This window comes from Peromyscus leucopus, chromosome 12 (genome assembly GCF_004664715.2).
Source record: "Peromyscus leucopus breed LL Stock chromosome 12, UCI_PerLeu_2.1, whole genome shotgun sequence".
In the NCBI taxonomy this organism is placed as follows: domain Eukaryota; kingdom Metazoa; phylum Chordata; class Mammalia; order Rodentia; family Cricetidae; genus Peromyscus; species Peromyscus leucopus.
In genome coordinates, this window is record NC_051073.1 from 12,722,459 (window position 1) to 12,738,919 (window position 16,461).

General features: G+C 43.6%; 1 protein-coding gene across 1 annotated transcript in view; it reads left to right on the forward strand.

Annotated features, from left to right (window-relative positions):
* Positions 1 to 934: 934 nt before the first annotated feature.
* Positions 935 to 16,461, forward strand: part of Adamts5 (ADAM metallopeptidase with thrombospondin type 1 motif 5) — a 44,090-nt gene continuing 28,563 nt past the window's right edge. The window contains exons 1-2 of the mRNA XM_037209657.1: positions 935 to 3,599; positions 15,462 to 15,594. Coding sequence (XP_037065552.1) covers positions 2,490 to 3,599; positions 15,462 to 15,594 — 1,243 coding nt within the window. The 5' untranslated portion in view covers positions 935 to 2,489. The remainder of the gene's footprint in view (positions 3,600 to 15,461; positions 15,595 to 16,461) is intronic.

The window sequence follows — 16,461 nt, forward strand, 5'->3', positions numbered from 1 at the left end:
TCACTTAGTCACAGCAGTGAGAGAACCAGATATCAGGACTGGGTTTCCATGTGTACCAGAGGACTCCACGGACGGGGTCATAGCACACACAAGGGTGATGGACATCACAGCTTGATAGTTCTTTTGTTTTATTTTTTAATGAATTTAAAAATTAGAGTGTAATTACATCATTTCCCCCTTCCCTTTTCTCTCTCCAACTCCTCCCAATGCACACCCCTCACTCCCCACCCCCCACCTCCCACCCCCCACTGCACCTTGTTCTCTCTCAAATTCATGCTCTCTTTAACTATTGTTTTGCCTTCCCTGGTCTTGGCCTCAAGGTACCTTCCCTGAGAATGGATACTTTAGGGGAAGTGTGTAAGTATCCCATCTATCCTCTGAAACAGTGAAATTAAAAAGGATGGAAATGTGTAAATTATATGGGGTGTATGCAGGGACTAACAGTGGAGCTGCTACCTATCAGCTTGATGTGAGAAAGTCACTGGGCTTTCTTTTTGCCTTCTTGGAATTGATAATTAGAGGAAACAAAGAATGGAGAAACTGAGTAGCAGGGACCACGCCACCTGCCTACTAATGATCACCAACTTTCCTCCCCTAAAACAGTCTTTCACCCCAATAGGAGCTTTTGAAAACGGGCGGGGGAGGGGGGAGCTGGAGCTGAGTGGCTGACTTAGGAGAGGCATAGTAAGTAAACGAAAGAGTGTTTGCCATTTAATTACCTTTTAAGAAGTAAGTGGGGAAAGCGTGAGCACAAAATTTCAAAGTCTGAGAGGGGAATGCAGAAATTGCCTTCAACAGTTAACTCTTTCCCACCCTGACATTCCACAGCCCCCAAAGTTCCAGTGGCTGGAATAACTGGCAGGTTGTGGGCACTGACCAACTAGGCGCTGGAGCAAGCTGGGAGCACCGCCATTTATACACAAAGCCAAGGACTTCCCAGGCCGCAGTCGGCCCTGTCAGGGTCACCACAGCGCAGCGCTGCTTGCCCAGAGACGCGCCAGGAAGCACCCGCGGCTACCCGGCTGGCTGCTCAGCTGGTGGCTGGGGAGAAGTTAGTCACCCATAGCCCGAAGTCAGCAAGTGTTGGAGCTTGCACAAACTAGATGAGAAGGTTGGAAATGAGCTACCGAGACCGGCTGGAGGGAGCCAGGGAAAAGAGAGCAGGACTTGGGAATGCACCGGCGGCTGGAAGCCCTAGCCAGTGGCTGGAGTTGCCAGGTCTGCAAAGCCAGAGCGCACCAGCTCGCAAAAGGAGGCAAGAACTTCATACCCCCACAGCAAGGGGAAGGAGGCAGGGAAAGACTTTGAAAACAGCAAAACACCCCTTCAGGAGATGAGGTAAGCCGAGGTTAGCCAACCCCGATTGGTTGTGAAATATCACACGGACCCGGAGTTGCTTCGGCTTTAAATGAGGCCAAGGAAATTTCCTGTTTTCCTGCCCAAATTCTTTTTGTCTCTTTCTCTACCTAGCTTCCTCCTTTGTCCCTCCTTCCACCTTGCCAGGTCCTGATCCCTTCCTCCTTCCCGGTCTCCCTTTCCTCGATCACCCTCCTCCCTCTCCCTGCGCCCTCCCCCATCGGATTAGGCGCGGACCGGGAAGGGTGGGAGTGGTGGGGGAGGCTCTCCCTTTAAGAGGCAGCGTGCAGTGACGAATTGTTGAAATTGCCATTGCAGGATGGCACGCCGCTATAAATTCATTGTCCCACCTCCTCGCATCTTCACAGTGCTGGAGCCGCTCTCTGCGCCCGCCGCAGCCGACTGGGGATGACCACGGGCGGGAGGACGCGGTAGCGGAAGGGTCCCGGACGCGCCGCCTCGCTGGCTCGCCGCAGGCCGCCTCTTGCCTTTTGATTTTAAACATTTTAGGGCTTTTTTTTTTCCTTTTTTTTTTTCTTTTCCATCTCTTTTCCTCTTGCCTTCGGGTTCCAGCAGAGCCGAGGAAGCCCACGGAATAAGAAAGGAAGTGGGTCGGAGCTTGGCGGCTCCGCAGTCGGCGAGCCCTAGGCTTCGAGGGGACGGGAGTCAACGCGCACCAGTTGCGGGCAGGGAGCGCGGTCACCCTCCTTACTATCTTTTCTCATTTGTTTTGATGGTTTGTGCAACGATCTTGTCTGCATTGGGCTTCTTTCCTTTTTCATATTTGGTAGCTCTCCACCGCCTGGCTTTTGCCTTTTGCTCCTCCTCCCCTCCCCCCTTTTTATTTTTTCTCTCTCGGTCTCTTGGAGCACAATTCCAAACATTTTCCAAACCAACAAAGAAAAAGTTCGCACGCTGGCACCGCGGCCAGGGCAGGCTGGTGGTCTGCTGCGGGTTGCCTCTACCCTCCTCCCCTAGACACTTGACTCAGCCTTGCAAGCAAGTGTGTAGAGAGTGTGTGGGTAGGTGGGTGGGAGGGTGAGTCCCCCACCCCTGCCCCTGAAACTTCCATAGCAAATAGCAAACATCCAGCTAGACTCAATCGCGCAGCCCCTCCCGGCGGGCAGCGCACTATGCGGCTCGAGTGGGCGTCCCTGCTGCTGCTGCTGCTGCTGCTGTGCGCCTCCTGCCTGTCCCTGACCGCTGACAGCCCCACCAGGGCACCTGCCCAGGATAAAACAAGGCAGCCTCCGGCTGCTGCAGCAGCCGCCCAGCCCGGCCAGCGGCAGGGGGAGGAGATGCAGGAGCTGGAGCATCCGAACCTCCTGGCCAAGCAGCTCAGGAGCAGCGGGCTGGTGCAGAATATAGACCAGCTCTACTCAGGCGGTGGCAAGGTGGGCTACCTTGTCTACTTGGGCGGCCGGAGGTTCCTGCTGGATCTGGAGAGGGATGACTCAGTGGGCACCGCTGGTGGCATCCTTACTGCAGGAGGCGGGCTGAGTGCATCATCTAGCCACCAGGGTCACTGCTTCTACCGGGGCACCGTGGATGGCAGCCCTAGATCCCTAGCTGTCTTTGACCTCTGTGGGGGTCTCGACGGCTTCTTCGCGGTCAAGCACGCACGCTACACTCTGAAGCCGCTCCTGCGTGGGTCCTGGGCAGAGGCAGAGGCCGGACGAGTGTACGGGGATGGGTCTTCGCGCGTCCTGCACATCTACACCCGCGAGGGCTTCAGCTTCGAAGCCCTGCCGCCACGCGCCAGCTGTGAGACTCCCGCGTCCCCGCCTAGGCCTCAAGAGCGCCCCTCAGTGCACAGTAGTTCCAGGCGACGCGCAGCTCTGACCCCTCAGCTCCTAGACCGGTCAGCCTTCTCACCAGCTGGGGATGCCGGACCTCAGACCTGGTGGAGGCGGAGGCGCCGCTCCATCTCTAGGGCCCGCCAGGTGGAGCTCCTATTGGTGGCTGACTCCTCCATGGCAAGGATGTATGGCAGGGGCCTGCAGCATTACCTGCTGACCCTAGCCTCCATCGCCAACCGTCTATACAGTCACGCTAGCATCGAGAACCACATCCGCCTGGCCGTGGTGAAGGTGGTGGTGCTGGCTGACAAGGAGAAGAGTCTGGAGGTGAGCAAGAATGCCGCCACGACCCTCAAGAACTTTTGCAAGTGGCAGCACCAACACAACCAGCTAGGCGATGACCACGAGGAGCACTATGATGCAGCCATCCTGTTCACCCGAGAGGTAAGTGCAGCGGGTGGGTGCCCTGTCTGGGATAGGAGGCAGGTGGAAGGGAAAGTCTTGCTGGTGGCTCTGCTTCTACCACAAACCACCTGCCACTCACTCTAGATTTGCTTAACTGTATCTTGCAGGAAACTCAGCCTCCAGCTCCACTCAGGTGTTCCAATTAGCCTCTGCAGTAATTCCTGCTTTAGGTGAGGAGACCCGCTTAGGAGATCAACATTCAACAATGCTAGATGCCAGTCCAGTCAGAGAGAAGAGTATGGTGTATGAGCACGATTAAGTAGACATGCTCATGCTTGAGGAAGGTGAACAGTTAAATGGAAAGTGGGAAGAGTAAAATTGCCTTTGAAATCGTGTTTTTTACTTCCCAGTGAAGACAAAAATACTACTTTGTCCAACTTAATGGGAAGGGCTCGAAAGTTGGCAGCCACTTTTATCTGATTGATGACCTCCCTTGTAAATGTCCTTATGCGAACCCTTCTGCAACACTAGCCCTTTCCAGAGGACTCCTTTTCTAATGGGGCTTCCAAATGGGCTTCTGACGTGTCCACCTTGGAATCTGAGTTGCTGAGAAGGAAGGAATGTGGGAGGGCCAGGAGGATGCAGAAGTCCAATCAGCTGGGAGGACAACCCCTCAGGTCCTTGAACAAGGCTTTCTACTAGCGCATCACAAACACCACCCTCCAACCCAGCTGCCAAACAAGGGTCAAGTCCAGTTGGAAGGTTTGGGTTTTGGATGAATGTTTCTGAAGGTCTGGGCAGAGCTTCAGGATGTGGGGAAAGAATGTTTTCCAAGGACTTCCCCACGTTAGGGAAGATGGTTACAGAGAAGGAAAGAGATGGGTCATTAGAAACCCAGACATTCTGGGAGGAACAGATCTATTTACACAGTTACCAGACCACCAAGTAAGTTAGTGTGACATTTCAGACAAAAAGTAGGAGCTTGCTGGTAGTTGTGAGCCCCAGTGTTCAAATCCACAAAACTGTCTTGGTTGACAGTATCCCCCCACTATTACCCTTATCTTATCTCCTCCCATCCCTGTTGACTCCCTTCTTCCCAACTAGACCCCTTCTACTGTGTGTGTGTGTGTGTGTGTGTGTGTGTGTGTACCTGTGAGCTTTCTACAGATGACCACAGCTTCAGTATATGCATGATTGCCATGGCCATCACATACCCAGAAGTCAGGACTTTAAGTACCCCTCATATGCCTGGCTGTCACAGTCCTATCCCCCAACCCCAGTGTCACTTGGACCTTGGAGTGTGTGATATACACCCCCCATTCAGAATGAGCAGTCAGCTGTCCTTATTCCTAGCAATTTGATGGGTTGTGAGTCTCTGATTTAAGCCTGGTCCATTGCCAAAATAGAGTTCTCTGCCTAACTTGTGCCTCTCATATGTCTGGAAGGGATTGGTGTTTAAAACTTATTCTAGGTGTATGAGATACATCCAGCATCGTCGATGAGCAACTACAAACTTGTTTTTACTGTGTAAAACTACAAATTATAACAAAAAAGCAAGGATAGAAAGTTCAATGGCATGTTACAGAGGCTTCGGGGTACTACAGTTTTGCTACTGAATTTTTCTATTTTTACTAAGACACCCATGGCATGAAGGAAGAAGCATTAATAAATTCAAAAGAGAGAAAAACTTGTGGTTCATGGGTTAGACGTAATTGTTGCCCACATACAAACAAAGACACTAAAGGCAGCATTTAGGGAGAAGTAGGCATCACATCCTTGTGTACAATGGAAAAACTTTCATGTCATTAAGAGATATTCCGGAAGCCATCCTTTAATTCCTCTGCCTAGTGTTAGTCTTTGAAATGGTAGAACATTTATTTCGTAGGCTGCCCTGTGAAGTTCGGCTGTAAAACTATCCCTTTCTCACTTGGTTTCCAAGTCCCTTTTTTTTTAAATAAGCAACTTTCCACGTCTGTGTTTCCTTGTGTTGCTATATCATGAGTGCCTGCCAAGAAGGAGGCTTGGGAGAGTTTGTGGAAGGAGGTTCCCTAAAGAAAGAGGAAAAAATACCTTTGTAGGCAGACCACACCAAAAGGCATGGACTGCCAATCATCATAATAATTTTCTTTAAGTTTTAGTACTAAAGCGTAGTTCATAATTCTAAAATCAGCTTGAAGACCCCTCACTCTTTGCCTCCCGACACATACTTTTCCCAGTAATTTCCCAGCTAAAAGGAAACCAGCCGGTGATTCCAAATGGTGTCTCTTGCTTTTTCTGTGTTAGTTTTCTACTTGGGTAATTGAAAAATCACTGTTTTCCACTCTGGAAAACACATCACTGTATTTTAACTAGACAAATGCATGATAGATATAAATTCATTCTTTAAGTTGTTTTTAATTTAATAGATCTTAATTGCATTCTATTTATGAGATCATGAACCAGAGCATGTAGTCAGGCATCAAAAAAAGAAAACCTTTAGGAATTGGTTCTTTCTCTCCACCATGAGGGTCTCAGGAATCAAACTCAGGTTCTAGGGCTCTGTGGAAAGTATCTTTACCCACTTGAGCCAGACATCTTGCCAGCACTAACTTAACTTTACAAAGAATTACAACAAGATTCTCCAGGCTGGTTTGCACATGGGAAATCCTTTAGTGGAGTTCTCTCTGGCCTTCTTGCCAAGCAGAAACATACTTAAATAAAGCAAATGCCATTTGGCTTAGAGTTGAACTTTGACATATTCATCTAACTTCATGAGAATTGAATCTTTGAAAAGCACCGATAATATAAATATATTATTCTAATTCAAAGGAGGACTACTAGGTGGTTGGTGAAACTATTTTGATACTAGACAATGCTCATTCGAAAGTACTCAGCATGCAAAGTAAGTCTCTACCTAATGTTTCAAAAAGTGGAAACCAAGAAGTCTAGCAGTGAGAAGACCAGGCCTCCGCTTTCCAGTGGAAGTCAGGTATTTTCAGGCTGGCCATATAAAAGAAATAACTTCCATAGCTATTTCTTTTCAATGAGAAATACGCGGAGTTGGCACCAGGATTCCATTTTTACAACTCTGTTTTCAATGTAAGATGTGTTGCTTAGCAGCCAGACGCTCAGCCATCAAATTCATGTTTTGATGGGCTCTAAGTTCTGTTCAAATTGTGTGTCCAGATGTCTTCTGCTAAACTGCTTGTTTTTCAGGCGTGAAGCAAATGTGTGAGGAAGTGCTTTTCACTCCTGTTTACTAGCCAGTAACACCTTGAACGCTGTGTCTAGCAGTCAGCAGAAGAGTGTTAATAATTCAACTATCAAGCTAACACACTTCACTGTCAGGGCCATGCACTGTTCTTTAGTTATGTTTTAATTTTAGAAACAGCACCCATTATTTTTATGGCACAAAGCCACTTCCATTGTGAATGGCATTCCTGTTGGAATTCACACTGCTTCTGCCACCAAACATTAGAAATCCAGTCCTCAGGGGTTTGTTCTTTGCTCCCAGAGTCCTCTCCTCATTTAGACTCTCTCTTTCTTATTATACAATGCATTTTAAAGGCAATCTTGAGCTAATTTTCTAGACCATCCATCCCTCTTTAGAAACAAGCATCTTCCTGATTAATGTCAAAATCAGAGATTCTTTCATATTCCTCTCCCTACATCTGACCAACAACAATGAACTCTTTACCACTGCATGGGGTTGATGATGAACCAGCTAAGAGACTGCAAAATAAGGTCCATTAATTTTCATTCATTACTAAAGCATGCTTTAATAAGCTATTATACTCCACATAGTCCCTCTTTTCCCATGCCTATCTTAGGATGCTTTATCTAGGACTTAGAAAATTTCCCTCTACTATTTGGTTCCTTCTTAGGCTGCGCAAGTAATGGACACCAGGAGACAAATGCCTTGGGAGAGAGGGTTGCACTCTTTGTCATGACTTTGCTGACTGGACCACCTAATTCAGTCACATATTGGAGTTCAAAACTACTTTAAGCTTACAGTGACCATTGACAAGGAATTACAACTACAGCTCCAGCCTAAAAGAGATTTAATATGATGATATTTTAATTGTACTGAAATGTGATTTTATTATGTATGTTAATAAATAAAGTTGCCTGGGGGTCAGAGCTAATAGCAAGCCATAGCAGAAGCTGGGCGGTGGTGGTACACGCCTTTAATCCCAGCACTTGGTAAACAGAGCTAGGCAGATCTCTGTGTGTTCAAGGATACAGCCAGTATGGAGACACACACCTTTAATCTCAATACCAACCATAGAAGACCTGGAGGTCTGTACAGGCAGTGACGAGGAGGTCATGTGGTTGGGTTTACAACCAATGAGAGGGTAGAAGAGAAAGTCAATGCAAAGGACAGACAGACAGGAAGTAGGTCTCTTGGCTGAAGAGGACTGCAGCAGCAGTGAAGGGTAAGGGTTTTAGATCTTAGCTCTGACCCCTTGGGCTTTCATCTCTGCATTGACTCTGTGTTTCTTATTGAACAAGACAGTTTACTTCTACAATTTAATAATGCAGAAATGAGGAGAGTAGTCACAGATTAAGCAACTCTAGCTTACCATTTATGAAAAAGGTATGAGAAATATTTTTGGAAAACTTGAGCTATAAAACAACAATATACAACCAGACAAAAGGTAGATTGTGTCATAGTGGGCACTGTGCATGTGCACATCTACTGTGGGGAGACACTCTGTTTGGGAGATGAAAGCAACAAGATGGGAAATGCCTGCTTGTCCTCAGTAGGCTCATCAGAAGCAGAGAGAAAGAGATGCATGACTAAATCACTCATATCAGGAAAATCGATAGGCTCTCAACATGGATAAACAAACTCTGTGACAGGGAAGAGAAGCAAAACACTGATTCTTCCTAGGTGTCTTTATCCAGATCTCGTTGCAAATATATAATCGCATTGTTTTCAACGGGTGGATGGATTGGATTTGGATTCAGCTACCTGTTACTGAACATTTCTTAAGTACTATCTGTATTGTGAATCATTTTATCCCCAAACAACCGAACAATCAGCCACCATCATGTTGTTTTGTTTTGCAAGTGGAAACATACATTTAAAGAGAAGCACAGATAATCTAAGGACATAGTCCTGTCAGTTGTTCTTCAAGCATGGGATTAGCTGATCCAAATACTCAATTAACAATTATCATTATGGTCAGAGATATATAAAGGTTTAAAAAGTCCCCACTTCCTAAAAATCTGTTCCAGAAAATACAATATTGATACTGAGTAGGTATACCATTAGAACTTCTGGTAGATATGGTTGTCAAATGTCACAGGCAGAGATGAGGTTTTAGAATTCAGTTTTGGAGAAAGCAGGTACTAGCCAGACACACGTCCAAGAGTTAACATAGCAGACACACCAAACTTCCACGTGCCATGTATAGCCAGAGGCAGTGTGGAGAGTTGGTGAAATGTACAGAGGTGCTATAAGAAGACAGGGAACAGGATGATTGCATGATTATTAAGTAAAGAAAGAAATGACAACCAGATGACTGGAAAAAATCATATATTGCAGGTATTGGTTTTCTAGTGCTGCAAAAACAAAATAACAAAGGAGAGACAAATCTAACAACAAAGAGAAATTCTTCTGTACTGGAGACTAGAAAGTTCAAGATCAAAGATCATCCTGGTACACCTTCTGATAAGACATCTCTGGTTCATAGGAGTCCGTCTTCTTCCTGTGTGTTTACCTTGTCATTCTTCTTTCTCTATGTGTGTCGGAGAGAGGAGGTGTGGCAGGGGAAGAGGATGGAAGAAATGGGAACAGAAGGAAAGGGGAGCAGAGCAAAGAGGTCCCGAAGAGCTCTATTATATGAGCTAAGTTCCATCCTTGTGAAGTTATAGACCCTTTCTCCAAACACAATCACACTGGAATACTGGGAATTGGGCTAAGGAATTTAGGGATGATACATTCAGGTAATAGCATCATGCTACAACATTTTTCACTGTGAACTAATTGCAGTGGAAATCAACGGAAAGAACATTAGTGGAGGAGGTGTATGAGAAGTGCTATAAAATGAGCCCTGTGTCTTAATTGGCTGGCTGGCTGGCTCCTGTGGGCATAGTGGTGTTAGGGACTGAAAGGTGTGGGTCAAGAAAGTTTTTTTTTTAAAAAAAAAAAATGACAAATATGGGCATGTTGAGCTTTTCTATTAAATAGAATATTTCAGCTTATTGTTTGGGGACCAAAATACAAATGAGCTGTGTAGGAAATAGTTGCCAGGATAGGGCATGAAGAAGGTCAATCTATATTATGTAGAGTTTTAGATGCCAAGCTGTGACCAATATGGAGGAATAAATGAATCTTTTATGATCCATACTCTAAGAAGTTAACTGATAACAGTATATAGATATGGAAATTGCAGATGACAAAGGATCAGTTGGAAATTTCAGGTGGTAATCCAGGTAGGAAGGGATAATGGAAAACATAAGAAATAAAGGTCAATTATCTTGACTTACATAGTTAGGCATCGTTCATGAGTGCGTGAGAGAGAGGGCAGAAGAAGAAGGAGAGAGAAGCTATTTTCAGAAAATTTCTTATCTCTCACATCCATTTTCCTGTTCTCTCAAACATCTTCCACAGAACATTTTTCCTATTTTCTATGGAAATAATTGTTTAGCCTCATCAACACACCATGCATGAAGACCACCACGGCGACTTTATATTTGTTATAGGAAAATGAAATTCATTTGATTAAGTGCAGGCTGTGATTGCAGAAGATAATGTTGATGTCAAGAATAGGATAGTTATTTAACAATAGCATGCTGTGGAGTGCAGGAAGTGCAATGTTTGGCTATAATTAATATTCAGCTTCACTGTGCTGAAGCTGAAGACTCAGGATAAAGGCTTATCTCTCCTGAGCTTTAATTTTTTCATCTATATTTCAGATATTTTAAGTTAATACCAACACAGGTGTAGCTGGATAGAGTCCTTGCATGAATGATGAAGAGCCTTTGTCTCAAAGCTCATAAATTGTTTCCAAAATGTGTCTTACAAGTTGATTTGGAATCTAAAAGCTATCCTCTTTACATTCACCATCTTTAACAGCCTGGTTCTTATCATCAAGGACTGGTCCAAGTACCTGTTCCCCTTGGTCTATAATTTGTTGTGTCTCTTCTTCCCTGTTTCCTGGCTCCTCAACTCAAACTTATTAGAATGATTGTCTGCTCTTAAAATTCTTTGTTCAGATTGTTCTTCCAGACTCCCTGTTAGTCCACTACAAACTCGTGGAACTCTAGTCTCAGCAAATGCCATGTCAGGTCATTCCCAAGTCAGAGGTTACTTTCCTGAGTCCCACCTTGCTAGGATGCCTTTCTTCTCAGAACATCATACCCAGTGAAAGTGTTTCCAATCCTGTGAAAACCTTTACTGATTGCCTCAAGGAGGGTCCATTCACCACTCTGTGTACTCACAACCATCTGCTCATCACAGCATGTCATTTTGCTTTCTCACAACACTTCTGTCTTGATCACTCACTAAGTTATCACATTTCTTAAGACTCAGTATTAGAACCTTTTTCACTACAGTGGCAGAAATTAGCATAAGAGCTAACTTATTGTAGGTACATAGTTATCATTATAGAAATGAATGCTTGGGTCCTCTAGCCCCTAATCTTATTGAACTCTGTCATGTTCAGAACCACTTAGTTGTACAGATGCCTGCTTAGAGATTGTATAATGCAGGTCACCCTGACGATTGACATAACATTTCAAATTAATATAATCTCTGTTTAAATACAAAAATAAGATACTGTTATTGGAGATTGCTGTTTATGTCGCTAGAAAGGAAAATGATGCCTCAAGAATCAGATCTACGGTGTGCAGTGATGGTAGACAACTGAAACTTGATTTGATCCATGCCTTCTGTTTGCATATGTGGAACTGTTAACACAGAACTCATTAATATGTACAGTAGTCAGTACTTGTTAATCAGGGGTAAAAATCCACAAGACAAACTATATGTACAAATATAAGTACATATGTATGTGTATGCTACTTCTGATTAAAATATAGGTCCTAGTGTTAATTCTTTCATCACTGGTCTCTTTTCAGTAGAATTGTGTGGAAAGAAGAGTGGGCATCCCAAACATTATGATTTCTCACCCTTGCTTTGAACTCCACTGTTGGCCTTCCCAGGAGCTAGTACTATACATAAGTATTCTTTGACCTAAGTGGCTGCTACTGCTGCCCTTAGGAAGGTATCTGCCCTTATCAGAATTTATTTTTCCTCAAAGTCCTTATCTCAACAAAATTTTTACTTCATGGGAAAACCATCTCTCAATCAAGACCAGAAATTCTCCTACCCACTCCTGTGACATTCTTTGCTTGGATAGCGATGCCCGCTTGGTGCTGGGCTCCTTTCCCCATCTGGGACTAAGCATGGGTGCTTTCCAAGCTCCCCTCTGAGCACTGAAGCTCTAGGTGGCATGCTTTGCTGCCTCCCCATCCCCTTCTCCATCCCCACAAGTAGGTCTGAGGCACCAGTAGTATTTCTGAATGGCATGAAAAGTCGCAAGGTCCCCATATTCATGGTATCTGTGATAGTAACAGGGCTAATGACTTCCTTGTGGAAAGTTTTTGGTCCTGAAGACTATCTCAGATATATCTTGAAGTTAAATCCACTGTCTCTGTCCTGTCGCCTGGCCAACACCATACTATGGGACCACAGTTAACCCCCCTCAAACTTCCAGAACACTTATATTTTGCTCAGTCTTCCAGTGTATCATTCAATACTCAGTGGTAATAAGTAATGTATTGATTCTACACAGATAACTACTGCCAGAAAAGCAAATACATTATTTGCTTTCTAATGGGTGCTGAGTAAGCAGCAAAGCACTTGCCACATGTTTAATTCACTTACCTCTTTAATAGATGCTGAGCTGCCTTCTGTAGTGTCTCCTACTCCCAATTCTAGAACACACACCAATATATATGCTATAATGTGTATACATTAATATGTGATCATCCCAGTACTATCTCTACCCCTCCTCTGAATTTTAAAAACCCTATAAACTTGAAGGCTACCTAACATGTAATTTCTGTTGTAAAGGATCACCAGAAAACAAAAAATATGGATGCAATGTGCTATATTAATAATTTGACATAGAGTCTTTCATACCTTAAGAAGAACAATGGCTTGCAATGTTCATATGTTCTTTGTACATCTTGAGGGTGAAACTGTAACTGCACTAAAAGTGTTTGAAATCGCATGAGAGACATGGAAAGTTTTCCACTTTATAATTACAGCTGTAGAAGTATAATGGCGTGGCTCTATAGTCAAGGGGCTTAATGATATGGTTAAAAAAAAAAAAACAAGTGCTTCTGTTCATAATTTAGTCACATGCACAATTTCCATGGCAAAAGGCCAAATGCATTTAATGCAATTCAGAGAAAACAAGAAGGGTTGATGGCCTCTAATGAGCAATTGATTAGCAGTAAACAGAGATAATAAGATTCCGGTTTCCACTCCATTGGGAACAGAAAGACTATTTCCTTTTACACTGACTCCAAGCTGTTTAGTGACATGAGGGGTGGAAGTCAATTCCTGGATTTTACTATTTGAAGATAATCAACTCCAAATTACGATGATAAACATAAATCTTGGTTTAAAAACACATTTGCAGGTAAAAATAACCTACTGTGTGTAAGGATTCAACTATAACAGGGATCTGGTCCTAAAATTGCTAAAAGGATGAAAGGGGGGATTAAAAATGTGTTATACTATATTATCCCAAATGGTAATTATTATGCAAAAGACTACTCAAATTTCAATTTTTAAAACTGCTTATTTGTTTTTGGCAGCTGTAATTTGGGATCTCATGGGATGACATGGAAGGATACCCAGGGAAGCTTAGGGGGTATCATTGGCATGAGGTTATGACTCATAAAGATTTCTTTTTGACAAGAAGCTGGCTTTTACTATCTGAAGCTGTAATAACATGGTGGCCAGTGGGTAGCTCAATACAACTAAAAGTCACAATATAAAGAGCACAAGAAGGACCTGAAAACAGAGAAGAGCAGCAAAGAGGAGAGGAGAGGAGAGGGAGGGAGGGGAGGGGAGGGGAGGGGAGGGGGAGGGGAAGGGGGAGGGGAGGGGGAGGGGGGAGGGGGGGGGGGGGAGGGGGGGGGGGGGGGGGAGGGGGGGGGGGGGGGGGGGGGGGGGGGAGGAGGGGGGGGGGGGGGGGGGGGGGGGGGGGGGGAGGGAGGGAGGAGAGGAGAGGAGAGAGAGAGAGAAGAGAAGAGAAGAGAAGAGAAGAGAAGAGAAGAGAAGAGAAAAGAGAAGAGAAGAGAATTTGGTATAGCTTTTAAGTATTTCTCACCTTTGTTGGACTTCCATACAGCAAAATAGAGAGGAATGATGAGCACCTGTTGTCACTGAATCTGTACATTGGACGTATGGAAATACCACCTTACACCTGTGTGCCTGAAGGCTGCTGAGGTCCTACCAGCAGGCAGCATCATAAAGATGTATGAGGATCATTACATTGAGTCTGACTGTATCTCACTATTCAATTTAATGAAGCAAATGTTGGTTGAGTCTCTACTGTAAGATACACGTTGTGAACAGATGACAGCTATAATAGAAACAGCACTTCTTTCCAAAACTAATATTTTAAATTCCTTTCCAGGGTTGGTTATGAACTTATAGCTTACTTAGGAATGCTATATTGTTCTTTTGGTTGTAAATACATGTGTTGAATTTAATGAAACTAATAAGTATGCACAAGAAATTTTATGTCTATTTAATACTTAAATTAACATTTAAAGAGAATGTTATTAGATATTGGACATGTCAAAACTTGTAGCCTCTATTATCTTCTTTAAGCTTAATTTCTTTAGTGTCTTGTTGGTGGTTTTTTTTTTTTTTTTTTTTTACTGACGTTTTAAAAATTAGTATGATGTGATCAATTTTGCTTTCAAGAATCTCTTAGAAGCTGTGGAATATCACAAGAATAAAACGAATACACTCATATCTACATTTACAATATATTTGTGTCCCACATATTGTCTCATGTGTGACTAGGTTGAGACACACTATACTAAAAGCTATGAGCAAAATGGCTCAGTGGGTAAAGGTATGCTTGCCACCAATTTTGACAAACTGAGCTTGATCTCCTGGACTCATATTGTGAAAGTGGAAACCTGACTCCCACAAGTTGTCCTTTGACCCCCATACATGTACTGTGGCACACATATGTTCACACACCCAATAAAAAAGTGTAAAATGATTGAAAAGCTATGTGTGACTCTACATACGTTTCTGAAGATACAGTGTACAAAATTACAATTCAATTGAGAAATTCAAAACTGATCTTTCAAGTAATAATGGACAGGTGGGAATTTTATTTTTCTATCTACTTAGACATATAGGTTCAATTTTAGTTTGTTTCCTATATAAATGACTGAATATATGTATACACACAAACATACGTATAAACACAAGTATCTTAGTAATATATTCTATCACTAGTATGTGGTTATAGATGGACTCTAATAGAAAACAAATTATTCAGACTCTCTTCCAAGAAGTTCAGCCTGAATTTAGTTGAGAATATTAGGCTTTCCTATGTTGAGCACGTGTAACCCTTGACATTTGTGTGCGCACTGCCACTTTAAGGTTCTAGGGCTTGGATTGTAATGGACAAGCTGTAATCATGACATCTTCTAAAATATCATTGAATTTCTTTATCCTTTTGTGCTTCTGGATTGCAAAGTAGCTTAGAAGAGTTTCTGCTTTGAATTTGTCTTTGGAAGGTTTCCAGCACTGAGCAGATGACACCATAAACATATCTCAGTCTTGCCATTCAGGGTGAGCAAGTGGCTGTCCATGGTGGCTCCTTCTGGAGGTAAATTGATTTTAATGATTTCTTTCTTTCTCCCGGGCAGGATTTATGTGGGCATCATTCATGTGACACCCTGGGAATGGCAGACGTTGGGACCATATGTTCTCCGGAGCGCAGCTGTGCTGTGATTGAAGACGATGGCCTCCACGCAGCTTTCACTGTGGCTCATGAAATTGGTATGCAGCGTCTTTTCTCTTCCCTCGCCAAATCAAACACTTGTAACAGCTGCAACAGGACCCAAAATACTTGGCAATTAATTCCAGATTTCTTCTGGTTCAGATGTACCATTGGGTATTACATTTGTTTATATTTGAACTTTCAGGGTTAACTTAATGCGGGAAAAGGAAGGCAAAGTCAGCAACACAGTAGATGTTTCCTTTTGACAGTGTCATTTAAAAGTTAAGGAGAAACTTGCTACTGTCTTTTTTTTCTTTCTTTTTAAGCATCCCGAAATGACTTCTAGACAGAATTTGTCACAGTCGCCTATGGAATGCAGAGGCGTCCCTTTTAGAAGTTATTCATGACAGTGTTGACTCATCCAGGGATAATCAGTTTGCACAGAAACTTAACATGTTTTGCCCCATCATGAGTGATAATAGTAGGTTCCTGTCAAAGGGAATCAGTAGCTTCTGGTAAATATTCCTGTCTCCTTCCCAGTAGCAAGGCAGCTGGAGCCAAGCTGGCTCTCAGCATAGTTTACTTTATAATGTCACATATTCAATTCTCTTAGTATACCAAATACTTCTAAGCCCTACAACTGTGAATTAAGGGCAGAGGTAAACAGTTAAACTATATCCCTGGGATACGGAAAACTAAGCACCGACCTAGGAGACTGGTGTACAAGAAACTGACTTAGTACTTAAGGACAAAATGTTATAATCAGACACATGTAACTTTGTGTCTTACTGAAGTAATAGCCCCCCTGTGTCAAATTACTCTTTGAGACTCTGCCTTCATTTCTGAAATATAAGAACAGCCCTATCTTATATGGAATTGTTTTAGGAACCAAATTGGGTGGAGTGTAGATATTGGGTATTACTTAT